This window comes from Anser brachyrhynchus (genome assembly GCF_964034855.1).
Source record: "Anser brachyrhynchus genome assembly, chromosome: 1".
In the NCBI taxonomy this organism is placed as follows: Eukaryota; Metazoa; Chordata; class Aves; order Anseriformes; family Anatidae; genus Anser; species Anser brachyrhynchus.
Genome location: NC_137694.1, coordinates 81984736 through 82002532, shown reverse-complemented (window position 1 = coordinate 82002532; position 17797 = coordinate 81984736). Strand labels below are relative to the sequence as shown.

At 36.9% G+C, this 17797-nt stretch overlaps 1 protein-coding gene across 1 annotated transcript in view; it reads right to left on the bottom strand.

The window, feature by feature from the left end:
• Positions 1-1548: 1548 nt before the first annotated feature.
• Positions 1549-17797, bottom strand: part of LOC308201001 (SAM domain-containing protein SAMSN-1-like) — a 36213-nt gene continuing 19964 nt past the window's right edge. The window contains exons 4-8 of the mRNA XM_080607705.1: positions 16382-16502; positions 14797-14948; positions 12275-12481; positions 11112-11262; positions 1549-2800 (exon numbers count right to left, since the gene is read on the bottom strand). Of these exons, the coding sequence (XP_080463831.1) occupies positions 2595-2800; positions 11112-11262; positions 12275-12481; positions 14797-14948; positions 16382-16502 (837 nt within the window). The 3' untranslated portion in view covers positions 1549-2594. The remainder of the gene's footprint in view (positions 2801-11111; positions 11263-12274; positions 12482-14796; positions 14949-16381; positions 16503-17797) is intronic.

Here is a 17797-nt window from a genome sequence, read left to right as displayed (position 1 = left end):
CAGTTCTTCATCAGACTAAAAGATCCTAGAATAGGTACAGCTTTAAAAAGAAACATATATTATGTATATATTATTATTAAGGTTAGCCAGCATAAAAGACAGCTAGAGGACTGTTTATGCTTAGATAGTTTAATCCACGATCACTGTGATTAACAAGACCACTGAGAGATGAAAGAAGGTTGGGTATGCTTCTTATAGGAAATACGCATTTTTTTCCTTTGTGGTATGATATTTCCTCATTCTTTTTCTCGGAATAGCTTGAGAGAACGGAAGTTTCTCAGCTTGCGATCTAATCTTCTCTGCCTTCACAGGAAGTTACAAATATGTTGAACAAGCTTTCAGTTGACACATTTTTTCTCAACGAGAAGCCCTTTGGACAGTCTTGCTGATTAGAGGCAGAAGTGGTTCAACCACAGCTCATGCTCATAGTTACCGACTAGTTAACCTTAGATGTTAGTTAACCTCTTGCCATCAGCCTAAATTTATGCAGGGTTTGATTATCGTAAAATAATAAGAATAGTTGGGTATTTTGCTCTGTTGATGAGTTGCTTGTCTCGCTGTAACTAATTAAGGAGACCTATTTTCATTTGCAAACTAATGCAAATAAACATTCCTCAGAGTATATCATGGCACATCTCTGGTCTCTCAGGTTGTTAGTCCTTGACCCAGCTAGCTTAGCTGTTTCTTGACAGTCATAATACCTGTCATAATCCATAAAGCTCCTGTTAGAAGAAGTCAAGCAGACTTCAGTCCTTCCCTAGAATGAGGAGATGGTAGAAGCTAATTCAACAATATTTTTTCAGAAAAAGTTATCAAAATCATATTAAGTACCACCCGTGATGACACACTAATGGTTAGAAATGCGTTAAGAAAAAAATATAGCTATTTGATACAAGCTGACATGTACTTCATAGGCTTGTGCACCCCCAAGCACACCTGGAAATATGAGGTCATTGCTGCTAAATGATAACTATCATTGCCAGCCAAAGCATAAAAGGTAATTTAAAACCAGAAACAAGTCAAGCATCTCCCATGCTTCTTTACTTTACTAAACTAATTTTATTTACTTCAAGTCTTTTGAAATGTAATATATGTAGTTTTCTAAAATTGCTGTTTTGATACTATAACCTTCAAAGCAGATCTGTGTATTAGGAATCTGACAGCAGGAGCCATATGAGGGAACTACAACTACAGGAAGCATTTCCATTAGGGAAGAAAAAGAAAGGGGGGGGGGGTAGGGGGGGAAGAGTTTTCCGTTTGTTTACAAATTCTTCAGAAATACTATTTTGAGGGTGGAACTTTCCGTGTTTCATCTCTTCTGAAAATGATTTAAGTTGTCATCAATCTGTGGAGACTATTTAACATGAATGCAAAATGCCTTAAATTATGAAAATTGTGTGACTAATTGGTGAGCATGAAGTTTCTGTATTGATTTGATACCCAGGTGATTACGCATGATAAAAATATTAAGTGGATTTGCCATTTACTGTGTTAGTGTTAGAATGGAGCCATCTTTGCAATGTAATGACTGCATTAAAAATCAAGTAGTTTATAAAGGGCTCAAACATATGATTTTTTTTTATTTTTTAAGGAAGTACTCTAAAAGAAGACAGGCAGATATAATGTGTATTCCAGTGCAAAATATACTGGGAAATGACAATTAAATCTCATATAAAAGACAATAATGCACAATAAGCATATTAGCTTCTGAGCTCTGTATGAACAAATAATTAACAAAATTTACACCACACACAAAAGGCAAGAGTTTCACAGAAGACATTCATAAAAGCATAGTATTGATACAATTTTTTGTTTGTTTGTTTCAAGCTTTCATTGTCTTTATAATGCTTGGAAGGAATGAGAACAGTTGTGAAATAACAATATACAAATTGCCAGTGCATAAAGAATTCAGATGGCTATGCTCTCTAAAAGATGATGAACACAAAAAGCTTGATTCAGATTCATACTACAGTTCTTCTGTACCTCCAGGATAAAGTGTAAGAAATAGTCTACTTTAGAGACCATTTTAGAGAAGAATGGCCTGAAATAGTTTTAATATTAATGAGAATTAGGTTGGTACTTTTTGAAGTAGAATGTGAATGTATCAATTTTTTATTGTGATATTATGTCAATGCAAACATTTTCTGTACAAATCTCAGCAAAACAATCTGAAAAAAAGAGACACTGTGATTAATCCATATCTTTTAAAAATAAATATATACAATATTTACATTTGGGACAGTTCCAGAAATTAACATCCAGGTTATGTACCACTACATGAAACAATTATCTATTATCATAAAAAAATGCATTTGCTGTACAAATATATATATAAATATGTATGTATAAACTTTTTCAGTGAAATGTCTGTGGATTCATTGAAAAGAAAAGCATGAGATATTCATATTATCAGCTAAGATTTAGCTCTCAGGTGTCCACACATGTAGCAGTCTAGAGCATTATACATCAGACAGAAGTAGATTTTCAGTGTTGAGAGTATTTTGTGTTCTGCTTCTGTGCCACCGTACCAGCAAATCAACTTCACTTATCTGTTTGCCTTTTCTGAGCATCTGCAGAAATACAGCTTAACAGAATCAGTTTGACTCAGTGATTGTTATTGACTGCACCATGTCAGACAGGGTTTCTGGGTCTACTTCTTCTTTACCATTATCTGAATTTTCTGATGAGATGTAACAGCCGGAATCTCTTGGGCAGTCATTTAACTGTGATTTGTCAAAACTGGGCTGAGGGCTTAAGCTTCGCATCTCCTGACCACCCTCACTTGTCTGCTGTTGTTCAACTAGAGAGAACAAAATAAGAAAAAAATGTCAAAATAAGTACCCTGTGAAAGAGTTTGAGACAGCAGTGTAGCTGATCTTGAGAAACTGTAGAAAAAGAGTAGGTAATATAAACATGGCTTGATCAATATCTTCTGTCTATCAGAATCACAAACCTCAGCATCAAAGAACTAAAAATATGATGACATGAGCATCTAAGTTGCTGTTGAGGTTGGCATTGATCCTGTACTATGTTGCTCAGAGATGAATGCCTGAGACTTTGGCCTCATCCTTCAGACTGTACACAGGTGCACCAGTGACCATGCATGGTCACCATGCCCACAATAGAGTAAGCAGCCTTTCCCCTCCCACACACATGCATTCCCGATCCTGCTCATGCAACATCCTAGTTAACCATGCAGCATACTGTGCCTTGTTTATAATACATGAATGACAGGTGCTGTGTCTTTTGAATGTAATTCCCACCATTTCACCTACTCTGTGTATTGCATGGCAAGATATAATTGGCTGGTCTTTAGAAGTGCTCAGCCTAAAGATATGGCAATCAGATTTCCTAAAGCATTTGATTTTTCAGTGGGAGTTGCTGGCTGATGGAAACTTCCTAAACTCAGCTTGGTAGCCAGAAGGATATTTTCCAAAACACAAAGGCCTCAGAGAAAGCTTAGATGCTTAATTCTTGCTATGTTTTTTGAACACCGTTTCAAAACTAAGTAGAAACAGAAAATCTTGCAAATAATGTGTCCTTGTTTAGCTTGCTGCATGACTAATCTGTTCAAACTCAAAAATCTGCAGCCCAGGAAGAGTATCGGCAGACCTCTCAACAGAGCTCAACAAGCTGGTGTGTTGCAGACAAGATATACCTGTATATCATGAATCTAATGTATCCTGTGGTTAAAGTTCATGTTTGTATCTTCTGGCTGTATAATACATGATGTTTACTCACGGTAAATTTCTTCAGAAAACAAGGTTTAAATTTAAAATCTCTTTCTGTCATTCTCTTTCTTTTCCTATTGCTCTCCAGTAACTGTGTTTTTACTTTAAACTGTGGCTTACTTTCCAAAGTATGAGGAACAGATCTTACAGGAATAAAAGGTTTTACCTCAGATTTTAATCCACTGAAAAATGGTACCTTTTTGCTTTTGCAAAGAAAGTTCCCTTATTTCACCTGACTTGTTGCTCCATGGCTAAATAGTTCGCTTTGACTCTTTGGTCAGATTTAAGTTGTCTCAGTCCAAATACAGGCAGTATGGAAGTCCTAGTTCATGAAGGATTTCATCCTTCTTGGAAATCTAAATCTAATTTAGTTCCAGGGTAGCAGCATGGAATTATAAATTTTCCAGAAGGAAAATTTCTACAGACATTTGTTTCAGCTATTAGACATTATAAACTTTTCCAACATGAGAAAGATTTTCACTTTTTTTGTTTTGTTTTGCATGACAGAGGGCACCTTTCAGAGGATTTAATTGATACCTGTAACCATTTGATCTCCTCTCACCTTACAGAATGTAGTTTGCTATGTCAAATGTTATCTCTGTAGGGAAAATATTTGATCGGGTAGGGTCCAATTGATTTCTGATTTAAGTCAGTAAGGAATTACAAAAGGAATTACAGCAAAGAAGGTATTACTGCTGCTATTAGTAGCAACAGAAGTAGTTTAGCCCAAACAACGGCAGATGCCCCAGTAAAACCCTGTCTGAACTGTGTCATTAGCTCCTCGCACCCATCCCACCAGTGCCAAGAGGACCCAGGTGACCCTTGGTCGCTGTGGGCTGACAGAGCCCAGCTGGCGGCTGCATGCAGACCTCCTAGGCGGCTGCAGGCAGGGCTCCCCTTCCCTCTGCTGTAATCCCCGACCAGCCCTAATGCCACTCGCTGGGACTTTTATCAGCTTCTGGGGCATCAACTGCTGCCAGGGCAAGCAGTGACCTGAAAAGTGTTAATCCTGTTTACATTTTCAAGGTCAAAGAGGAATCTCTATCCACTTTGTTTGTTCTACAGTGGGAAAGAAGACCAAGTAACTAGTGGATTAAAAAAAAAGAAAAAAACTGCTTCAGTTAGTATTACAGTAGTGCTCTGTTAATGGTTGTGGTAGCTTAAGCAAGTTGTGAAAAACATCTCATACTATTTTGTAGCAGTGTCTTTCCTTTGTGTGTTCCAGGGACAGAGACACAAGCAAGCATGGAACTCTGAGATTTTTATTTTTTTTTTTAATCTGAATTTAGATCAGTTTTAGAAAAATAACAAATTTCTATTCAGGAAACAGAAATGTAAAACTTCTGTCTCCTCACTAGGAGATTTTGTTGTTGTTGTTGTTGTTGTTACATTGAAAACTGAAAAACAATAATGCTTAGGTGTTTGGGAAAGTGAACATATATTTTCTATTTTTTGTTCAAAACAGAAAAAGTTGAAGAAAAAAATCATATTTAAGAAGAAAATACTGAAATCAATCAAGTTATTTTTCTCTTTTTTATGAGCAACTTAAATATTATGCCGTATCTACTAAATCACTTAAACAGGATATTGAGTATTATAAATAAGCATAGCATACAGCTTTAGATGTTCTAAAAAAAACAACTACTTTTTTGTTTGTTTGTTTTTTAAAATTTCTTTTAGCTTTTGGTTTTCGCATTCAGTTCTACTTAGTTCCTTCTTCTAACAAATACATGTTCAATTTCCCCATTAGTAAAGGTAAGTTTACTGTGTTAATCTTTTGGACACCAGATGAAAGATACAATGCACAGGAAACATGAAATGATAAAAATTAAACTGCCATTAAATGTTGCAGAATCATCGGAAACTACTATCTTATCAACAAATGGAAGTTCTATTATTTTTCTACAGCAAAGCAGTTTCATATAAGATATATAGCTTTCAGTCACTGTTGTCTATGATATGGCCAGAGGGTCCAAAATATGGATCATTTTGACAGATATTCTAATACTACTTTAGACTGTAGTATTATATGCAGATGACTGAATAAAATGTTAGGCTTTTAGACTTGATAATGGATGTGTGATGCATATGTATCTTCCTCACAATTTAGATCTTGGAAGTGAACATTTTTTATTCAATGACATAAATGTTCATAACACAGGCAGAGATAGATCTTTGTTTCCTTTCACTAGCTTTCCCCCTCTTTTTAATCAAAGTCCTGATTAGGAAAGCACTTTAAGCTTAGGTTTAAGGCAATTCCACTCAAGAATGTATTGAGGTCACACTGACTCCAGTGTCATTATGTTCAGATGACTGGTTGAAGCTTAGATTTGTCTTATGAAAGAAAAAAAAAAAAAAAAAAAAAAAGGTCAACCCAGCAGCAACCCGTACTTCATGAGCATGCCCTCAAGTCTGCCTTCATGAGATTTGCCCAGGAGGTGAAATGGGCTAGGAGCGTGATGCTTTAGGCTGAGTCACTTGTGTACTTTCCTGGAAGGTGATGCAGTGCAGCACAACTGAACAAGTAACTAGAATGATGTGTATCTTCAAAACTGATGTTAGACCTCCTAGCCAGGTGTGAAGGAGGTCAACCTATCAACCTGGAGTGCCTGTACCCATTAGACCACTTAACTGTTAAGATGAAACAAAAACTCATAGTGCAACAAACCAGAAAGGATCATTGTAAAGCAGTAAATAGTAATACTTCTTGAAAAAGAAAGACCCGAAGTGGGTCTGTATACCTGCAATACTTCAGAGCATCAAAGGAGTAAATCTTTAGTGGATATTTACAGACACATAAGGTGAAAAATAGCACTTGCTGAGTCAATGACATAGCTTCTGCTTTCAATAGCAGAGGTTGCATTGACATCAATTGGGCCTTCTCTTCCCACTGGCAATGATTCTCCAGCACTCAGAGTAAAATACAAGTGGGAGAGATACTGAACAGGTATGAGAGAAGAGTTTATGCTGAAAACAGAAGTAAGCTTATTTTTCGCTAAAATCAGGAAGCAAACAGATGTGTCTGAAAAAAGTGAAAAATACGAATATTCATGCAAGGGAGAGCTTCCTGGAATATGGGAATATTACATACAGGTCAAAGGGTTGCAGCTACCACAGTGAAGGAGGGGAGAGCATCTTTCTGCACCATTTGACCTTTACATGATATTGTGTAATTCCACGGATGTAAAGGGACAGCCCTGTGTAAGTAGAACTCTTGATGCTAGGTCTTCATGTAAGGAATACAACTAAGAACTGAAAATTGTATCATCAGCTATTTTGCTGTCCAAATAAATAAGAAACAAACCTTATGTGATACTGGCAGTGGGATTTAGAGTATGATCTGGCACTTAGATACAAAGAACATGCTAAGGAAGTGGATTTGGGGAGATAAGGGTAAGATAATTATCCCCAAGATTGCACATATGTACCTTTTTTTTTTTTTTTTTCCTATACATGAACTTTATGCACATATTCAAAGAAGTCTAATTCTTCTTTCACTCTAAATAGTTTCAGACTAATATAACCTACTGGACTTCAGGAATGAACCTCTTGACTTCCATCATCTAAATGAGAAGACAATCAAGCCTATTTCACACACCCACAAATGTGTGTCCTGGGAAGCAGTCATGAAAGAAGTTGCAAACTTCATTACTTTATTCATTAACCATTCAGCAACTGCTTCACTTTAAAAATAGCATCCTACAAAAGCACAGACATCCATCTCCTGTCTAGAAGCCATGTGGGAGAAGAATGGAAAGCTATTAAGAAATGCTTTATGAAAATGGGCTTTTTTTTTTTTTTTTTTTTTTTTTCCCTCCGTAGACATGAATTCATGGAAACCAATCATTTTTTTCCCCAAATATATAGGTCTGATCAACTTACAGTAAATCTAAAAAGATATTTGTGGAGGGTGGAGAAGGTCATGAAGTGCTTCAAAGACCTTGCAGTTTTAGAATAGTATTGCTACGTGCAGCACTTGAAGATGGTGAATTTGGGCCTTGACTCACAGGAAAGGTAGAAAGAATATAGCACAGTACAGTGAAGGAAAAAATTTTAAAAAACAAAATAAAACAAAACAAAACACTATTCAGTAGCATTTCCTAAATAAAACTCAGTTTTTAATTCCTGATGTGAGATGCGTAAAATCTTTGCTCTTAAATTCATTGAGGTCTAAATCAAATGTAAGATGAAAATATTCTTACTGCCAAAAATCATACATTTTGGGTGGCTTTAAGAAGTATATAATGTGGAAACTATTGCTGTGAGTCCTTTTGTTACAAAATTCAATAGCTGTTTGCTTATTCTGCAACATGAATTATATAGTCTCAGGTATGTGGCATGAAGAAACCACCTAGTGTAACGTAAAATAGATGTCAGGAAAAAAAAAAAAAAGGAAGAAGAAATGAGAAGCCCTCGAAAAACATCTGGACATTTAGCAATATCAGGTATTGCATTAAAGAAATATAAAATCATGTTTTATCATTACATTTATAGTAGAATCAAGTAAAATGAGGCTACATTCCAGGATACTTGGCTTTTATGAATAGTATTAGAGTCACAAACACTCAGAAACCCTTGCATTTCAGCTCTGGAGCATATCTTCATGGATGAGATTCCATTCATTAATCAAACACATGCTTTGTGGAAACATGGATCTAATGCAAAGACACAGAACTATTCCAATCTGTGTGAGAAAGATGGGATTAGAATAGTAAATGTGATCTATGGGTCTATTATTATTATTTTCTCTCATGAAGCCTATAAAGAGAATGAACTTTTACCTGGTAGAATGCTGAACTTCTATCTAGAACACTTTTGGCCAGTAAACAGATTACCTTGTAACTGTGGGTAATTATGCTGCTCACTTCTAAACAATGCAGAAAATCAATTTTAATTAAGAAATCATTTATGTTGGACTCAGTCATGCTCATTTAGGAAAAAAAAATATTGACCTAGGAAAGTTCAGTTCAGAGGCAGAATTCACTTTCACAATAGCACTCAGCTCTTTCAACCCAATTTTCCAATTGGGTTGACAGAATCACAAAGAGGTCAAATGATTTGGACAAGGTCAGACACATGCTGAGCTTATGCCCAAACTTGACCCTCCATCTTTCATTATAGTTACTTAACAGATGACGTCTATCAATTTTAGTCTTTAATATCTTCATTTTTAGAGCAGGTTGTTAAATTTTGTTCTGTGACTACTGGTCATGTGATAAGCACCATCAAACTTTGACAACCAGATGAGGGAAGGATTTGATTCAGTCCTTATTCAAGAGAGCATGCTTATTTATATAACCAAGACCTTATTTATTTGTGTTTTACCTTAAAATATACAGGAGTCTTATGACACCCAGACTGAAATGAATGCTTATAACTGGGATGGCATCTAAAGATGTCTTAGTTTTGGTCCCTGTGAGTATTCATAATTTCTGGTAAAATTATTTTATTGAATTTGAATACTCTAAAGATTGTTTATACCTATCTCAAGTGAATGTGAAACAAACATTCATTTCATCTCTTGATCAAAAATCATCACTGATTTTGAAGCATGGGCCACTCTATAAGATTTAATGTAATTTTCTCCAGAACCATTATAAGAATTTAAAGTGTTAAACTACCATACACACATAATCAGGGTTACCGTTTTACCTGGAGAAAAGTGACTTAATCCCATGCTGCTAAGCGGGAAGAACCCTATTTAGGTACTTAAAGTGAATTTTCTAATATTCAGTGTATGGGACATGTCCTTGTCAGATTTGCTTCTTGCAAAGGTTTATGTAGAAGATAAAGTTATTAACACATCTTCAGAAAAAGAAAACCTTGTTGTTATCTTCTAAAAATATTACGTGTCTTCTTGCTATGCTTTTTGCTATACAAGAAGTATAAATAGTAAACCATATCCTCACTGTCCCAGAATAGTTTGACACTTGCATAGCCTGATGAAAACCATTATGTTTTGGTTTTGTTTTTCACCCTGTTGCAGAACTCTGTAAAACTACAATCTATCATTTTTCATTAATGTTTTTTTCTTGTTAAATATTGGTATAGAAAAACATATGCAATAAAAGGTGCAGAACGTGTGGCAAGGCTAATTACCTGGAAATATACACAAAGATACATGTACTCAATTCATGGGAAAACTAAGGAAATTAATGCATTTTCATATGATTTCTAGCTGGATACCTGCAACACAATTCTTGGAAAATGTAACCTTTTCTTTCCCAGATTCATTCTTTCAAACACTACCTCTATATAGACAGCACTTCAAGAGTCCTTTTCTAGCCCCTCATCTCAAAAAGTACTGATAAGAAAGAAGTACTGGTCCTGCTGGGCAAAGAAGACCTTTTAAATGTTTCTCCAATGTGTTTGCAAGAAACTTGCATTTCTGTGATGCTGACTAAGAGAACAGGAAACACTGTACATTGAAATGGGTTTCAGGAAAAAACAAATGTAGAGTGAAATACAAGGAAACAAAAGGGTGGATTAGAGAACATCTGCAGGGAAAGTTGAATGGATGAGACATTCTCAGAAACTCATGTACAGAATTCATGTACAGAAAGATTAGGATATATGTGTGCCTGCAGGTATGTGCATATGTATGTACATATGCTGGAGTGACAAATGGAGAGCCACCTATGCTGAGGAGAGAAAAATTGGACAGCTGACAAGACCTGATATTAAAATAAAACAGGAAGGCAGGGATACCTGTTCTTCCAGGTATCCTTTTTTTTTTCTCTTTCAGATGCTTCTCAATTGAGAATACACATCTGATGAAGTAACTGGTCAGGATAGGGGTGAATTTGCACAAATATTAGTGGAGAAGAAAACATCTTTTTTTTTTTCTTTTTTTTTTCTTTTTTTTTTTTTTTCTGAGTATCTAATTAAGTAGATGCTTAGCTGAAGTTTCTCAGAACTTGACCTAAATTCTTGTTGTAGCTCTCATTGTAGCTCTATTTTTTTTAGTACTTGACTAATTTTTTTAGCTTTATTTTTTTAAGTACTAGCCCAGAGTTTGGGAGGTTTAATTTTCTGCTCTTGCACAGACCTTGTGACTTTTTGCAAGTCATTTAACCTCTCTTGGAGTTGGTTTTACAATCATAAAAAGGGTTGCTCTCAAGCAATAGTTGCTATCAATGTCTAGTTTATGACCTATCAACAGGAAATCTTAAATCATTCATGTGTTACAAATATAGTAATCATGTACGTGTCTAGAAGAGATGTACAGTTAGCCGTCTGGACAAATTAAGAAACCACCAAACTCAATGTTTCATGTTTAAAAGAAAAATCATTAAACAGATCAATGTGGGGATCACTATTTCTTTAAATGTTTTTCTTCAGTTAAAATGTTCACATGACTGTCAGAGCTTAAACACTTACTGTCATAGTCCTGTAGATTTTCAATTGCTGATAACAATCTTGTCCTGTCTTCTGGGTTTGAAATATTCAATTCAATCAGGTGGCTCTCCTGTAGATCCTTTAAGTCCTCTAGAGTTTCATAGCCATTTAGCAAGAGCGTTGAGGCATATTCCTATGAAAAGAAATTTGCAAATCTCTCATGTAAACAAGCACTATTTTTTAGTAGAGGAATACGAACCATTTCTCCTTTACTTTTTCATCAGGTTGAATGGACTCCACTTTTCAGTCTGATGAACCTGCCTTTTGTACAAAACTAGAGACTGAGAGTGAGAGAGGTAGAGATATCTTGAGGTCATCTTGGCCAGCCCAGCACCTGTGGCTGAGTTGCCTGCCAGAGCTTGGCAACAAATTGGGTCAGGATAGAGGTCTGTCAAAAATGATTTAATCTACTGACCTTCTGGACTTTCACGGGTCACCCAATAGAGTGCCTTCCAGTCCAGGAAAGCCTCTGATGTAGGGCGTGCTCTGCCTTGGCACAGAAAGAGCCCTCAGATAAAAATGTGAGTGTGAGAAGCTGAGGGAACCCTCAGCCATGCTGTGTAACACATAGTCCCCCTTCAGCTCTGTGTCAACACAATATGAAACTCTACATCTACTCCAGGATAAGGAGTGCTTGCATCAGTACAAAAAGCAAAAACAGCTAATAAAAATATTACATGTAAATCACGACCTAAGTATGCTTTTAAACTCAGTCGGGAACTAGGGATCCAGAGAGGGAGAAGCACAACATGAGCATAGGGCAAAAAGAATACTGCTCCCAAAAATCATGCAAAATTAGAAACCTAAATTCTGAATGTTGGCACTTGGGTCACATTGCAGTCCTGTCCCTGAGATTTCCACATACTCACACACCTCCTGCCCAAAGGCACACAATTACAGGCAAGTTACTTGACAAGTCATCACTGTGCCTCTGTGCATGGAGCCTTTTGGCCTAACCAAATCTTGTGGTAAAATGCAGTTATATAAACCACTGACATCAGATAAGAAACAGACATTAAACTTATTTGTGTTGCTGACTTCAAAACTGCTGAAACCTGCCGTTCTACAACTGCCTGTAAATTACATCAAAACCCAAGTGCACTGAAATTAGAGATTTCAAACACAACAGGAAAACGTTTTCTGACCTGCAGATGGACACATTCCAAGAGTTCTTGCAGCGTTTTAGGCTTGGTCCTTTTGCTTCCTCTGTGAGTCTTTATCTTTTTGGGTGCAGCTTCTTCTTCCAAAATAATATCCACATAAATGAACTTGAAGTTTCCTACTTTGTTGTTCAGCATGCCTGTCCATATGCCCATGGGGGTTTTACAGATGATATCTATAATATCTCCTTTCTAGAAAATAAATAATAAAAAAAAAGCATAATACTGCTTACACATCTGGTTTGTGATATGTGAATTTTCCTCTATGCACCAAAACCAGCACAGAATCTTAACCGGTCAGTGTGAAGTAACTTTAAAATGACCTAGATTTAGTTCCTTTGCTTTTATAAAATCCCAGAAAAATGCAGTCACAGAAAATGGAGCTAGACCTTATCTCCAGAGCTCTGTGAAGGAGAGGTGAGCATAAGCAGCACCTTTCAACTTCTAGTGCTCCACTTGGACCCTGAAAGGGCATAGGGTTTCACCCTGCTAGCAACTTTTGCAATGGATACTGGGCATAGCTTTGGCAAAAAGCAAGAGAGCACTGTGAAGTTATTTTCCAAATACATGCTTTACACAGCTTCTCACCTGGTTCCTTCACTTTAAGCCACTTACACAATAATCTTATTACCCATCATCCCAAAGGTCTTCAAAAACTAATAGCTGAGCTAGATGAAAGGTGAACTCTTACCCATTTTACAGTAAGAAACACTGGCTACACTTCTCAAAGGCAATAAAGAACATTTAACTCCCTTAATATCTTCCTGTCAGTCCTTCCCAAAGGACTGTCAAATTCTCCCATTATTATTAACCCAATTGACTGGGAAAATAGTAGAAACACCTTAGCAGACCGAACTAAAAGCTTCAGTTCTCCACACTTGTGTGTGTACTCACAAAGGCAAGTGCAAAAAAAAAAACCAACAAGAGTGACAACACAGCAACTTCAAGGAGGCTTGTTGATAACGGTGCTCTCACCAAGCTGTGGGAACTGACATCTCAGCTCAGCACAACAGTCATTCTGAGTAATTCTGGTAGCAAAAAAGTCATACCTTCTATGCAACTTGCTCCCATGACAGTAAAATTGAGTCCTCTGTTCTGGTGAGATACTATAGAACTTACAAAACCACTAGAAGTCTTTAAAGAGTTCTACTACAAATCGCTACATACACACTTAATTTGTCATTCTGCTACAAAACAGAAAAATTAAACTCAGTTTGTTAAAATATCTTATAACAACTCTGAGATCTTTAAATGTTTTCTGATCTGGTCAAGAAAATGCAAGTAAAGCTGTCACCCTAGTTTGGTTAAAACCCAAGTATGAAATTCACTGTGTTTAAATGACCTGATTTCATTAGAATATGAAGCTTAGAGCTATGAGCATGTTTGAAATGGGAACTAAACAAACATTTGTTTAAAGCTCTATAAGCATATATATTATTCTACACACTTATGGAGGGCTCAGGAACTTTAGATATGGATGCACATCAGGATTAGGTAGCTCTAAGGCAAGCTGCAGTTTTAATTCAGATTCAGGACACTGAAATTTATTGTGGTATTCTTAGGGGTTTTCAAACCTAAGTATTAGTTTTTAATTGTAAAATACACCACCTTAGCAACTTTAAAAGTAACCTAGGTGCACCAGCAGAAATTTGCCATTTCATTACCTGATAAACTGTTTTGAAAGAAATACCCTAGGTGTGTGTAGAAGTGGAGGGCAAGTGTTGAAAACAGCAAATACTTGCAAGCGATTGCTGTAATACAGGCCTGAGAGGAAAGGAAGGAGACTGCAGTGAGATACATATGAGGATTTTGACAAGAAGAGGCTGTGAAAAAGATAAAAAGATGAGGCATGGATACAGTCTGGATAGGAAAGTGTTTACAGAGAGGGAAAAGGAAGATTTTCTTTTAGAGAAGAAATAACAGATAACAGATGCAAGTAGTCTGAAGAATGATGATATTGATTGTATCTGTGCATGAATGGAGAAGAAAAGGGCTGGACCTTTTTAGTAATGTTGAACTGGTGCCATGTCTGGAGCTTCTTTTTCTCACTCCCACAGCATGGACACCCCTGCCATGATGCCAGAGCCAGAGAAAATTCATAGTTCAAAAGTGTGAGTAAATAAAGGCTTAATGGAAAAGTGAGCTGTTTCCATTAAAGACAATGAGTGCCACCAAGATTTTGACACAACCTAGCTGGGGAGGGAACTTCATGCCCCATGAGACTCTAGATTTTCTTACTTCAGATCTCCTAGGGAAGCAACATGCATTTTACTGTGAGGAAATATTGTACTGTACTCCACACTGATGAGGTACCTCCCTGGAGGCCTATGCCTTAAAAAGCCTTTAGCAGCAGCTGACTTAGCAGCATTGTCTGAACTAAGTCATTACAGAAATACTGCAAAAACAGATCTGTATTGCTTTTAGAGCGATGCATGTGCTTAACAGTTAAAAATATTGTAGCAAGTACATTCTTCACATCTAAAACATGCCTCCAGTGGTTTTCTTACCTTAATTTTCAGAGAGTCAGTGTCATAAGGACTTGGTGTGAAGTCGGTGTGCACTTTGGCTCGACCACAGAATGGCCCACTGTAAGGGACTTCATCATCAAACCGGAGGCTATCCCTGTTGCTCGTTCCATCAGAGCAGCTGGTCACCCCACCTTAAAGAGATTCAAGTGGAAGCTGAGATCTCCTGCACCTAGGGCCCAGACATTCAATTCTGCACAGCAGCAGAGAGGAAGGCGTTCAAAAGCGCAGAATTAAGAAAGAGCATACCCCACATGGTTTTGACACATTCCAGGAAAAATACATTCAATAAAAAGCATACTACAAGAGACTGAAGAAAATAGGTTGGAAATCTTTCATTAACATCTTCCCTACAATAATCTTTTTCTGGTGATGATACTAATAGACTACACATTTTACTTACAGACTTTTTTGAAATATTACCTCTGCAGATTAATAACATGTACTCTGAAAGTGCAATTTAGAGAATTAATTTTGCTGAACTTCTCCTGTTTATTCAGAGAAATGAAAACAAGTACTGTAGAAGTTATTTTATTTCATTACAGAGCTAGCTAAAACATCAAAAGAACCTGCATTGCAGAGTAAAATTTTAATCTTATCAACATTTCTGCCTGTCATTTTATCCAAGTTGAGCAATAAAATATCGGCAGAGTAATTCAAGCAAATTTGAGCAAGCTCTGCAATATCGCATCCAAATATGTTTTTAGATAAGAGCAGCAGTGTGTTGGAAGTAAACTCCCGTATATAATTTTCACAAATCACATCACAGAAAATGATTTTTTTTTTTTTGAGGTGATTGCTTAAGTGCTCAGCTCCATCTCAGTGCCAGATAAACAACTAAGTGAAAACAGCCAGGACTGCAGTTCAAACCCCCACTTATGGCTCACGTAACGTCAGCAGTGATGGCACAGCAATATCATCATGGACAGCTGTGACCTGCTGCCCAGGGACTGTCCACAGGAGAGCAATTGAAGATATGTTGAGGCAAACTGCACCTCTCATCAGAGATTCGTTCATCCTCCAATTGAGAATACTCCGTTGGGTGTGGGGGTTCAGTGGGATTTCAGAGAAGTAGACTGTGTCTCTGCATCATGATCTGAAGCTGCCAGGTCAGGCTCCCGTCACCTGTCATCTCAGACAGACATCTCACATTGTCTGTCTCACATCCACAGAGTGAAAAATGAACTCACAGCCACTATCCGCAGAGAGGATGCTTGTGTGGTTGCACCCAGGAACTGCAACTCTGTGGGTGCCAGCACCCCAGCAGTGCTACCCTCCCAGAAACATTCATGGTGTATGTACCAACATCATTCACTGTAATCCATGTTGTTGTTGTTGTTAGTGTTATTATATTTTTACTTCTTTTAATATCTCCACTCTTAAAAACACTCAGCTTATTTCAGGCATACCTTAGCTGCCACCCATTTGATCAGATTATATTTTTGTCTGCCAGACTGAAGAGCTGTCTACTACCACATTTTTGATCACCAGCTCTGATACCTCAGTCTTAAGCAATAACAACATTGAACCAGGGACTGAATAAGAAGTATGGATATCTTGTACTTACTAGATGAGCTCTGACCACTGTTCAGACTGTAGAGACTTTCCATAGAGTCACTGGCTTTTATGGAGCCCTTCTCAGTGTGTATTCCACTACCAGGGTCACTATCATCTTTTTCTTCTTCATTCTTTAAAAGAAAAATCAGATGTTAACTACCCTAAGATTTATTTTAGTCAAACTTTTTTTTTTATTTTTCATTTTCAGTCATCATTGCACTTGGAGATTTATTCATAACTACATTTTATTAAGAACCACTCCAAGAGAGAAAGCATTTTAGGAGTTGATGACTAGTACTAAGGATACCCAATCCCAACACCATGATCTTGGGGAAATCACTTATCTCCTCTCTGCCCCACTCACTTAATTTCACTTCTTCTCAAGTGATTCTCCATCTCAGAAGACTGCAATATATTACAACAGAACAAAGGCTTATAATGAGAAATTTGTAGGTAGCCAAATAAGATGTTTTTTTTCTGATTTTCTGAGGAAGAAATATAAACTTTAATTCTGAAAACTCATGGTGAAGGCCTTGCTGACACACCTGTGTTCTGTACTGAGCCTCTGAAAATCATGGGCACTTAGAGGTATGCTGGCACACAAGCAAGGGCATTCCAGAGACGGCTTGCACACATGTACAGCATCAATATGTTTTAGCACCATACTCACTACCTTGCTTAACCTACACATTGGCCTCAGAATCCCATGCATTGCAGAATTAACAGATGCATTTTTCTCTCACAAAATCTAATGGTGTACAAAATCTGTTCCTGGATTTAATTTATGACATTAAATCACACCTCAGAAATCACAGCTTACACACTTAACAAATTCAAAACAAGAAGGCCTGTATTTCAGTCACCGATAAGTTAGGGATGATGTAACAACTAAGTAAAATAATGTTGAGCTCTCAAAAGAAGGAATTTCTTCAGCAGATTGCATCACATTTTCAATGTGCCTACTACCCTCTTGTACTTAGGATGTTACATCACATTTGCGGAAATGTTAATCATCCATCAGGTGACTGATGAAGTCAAGTGAATATGACACTGTATGTACGGAGACCCATACAGGTACATACAAGGCATAACACTGAAATGAAAGACTATATTGGTTTTCAGCAAGGACAGAGCTTGTTACACCAATCATCGGTATAAGCCATAGATTAATCAGTGGACCAATATCATTGGTCATCATCTACTGCAGGTATGAAGATCACACTATATGTGAGTCCAGCCAGGTAATTCATTGAATTTCTGTCATGTGAATAGTTTCTGTAAATGTGCAGAAGGTAAATGTTGAAATGAGTTTTCTTTCTCATAGTATAAAATTCATGGATTGCAACTTGCTGAATTTTAGCGAAAAATAGAAATTAAGGTAACAAATTAGGAATTCTTGTCTTTGACCTCCAAAACTGTTAAACTT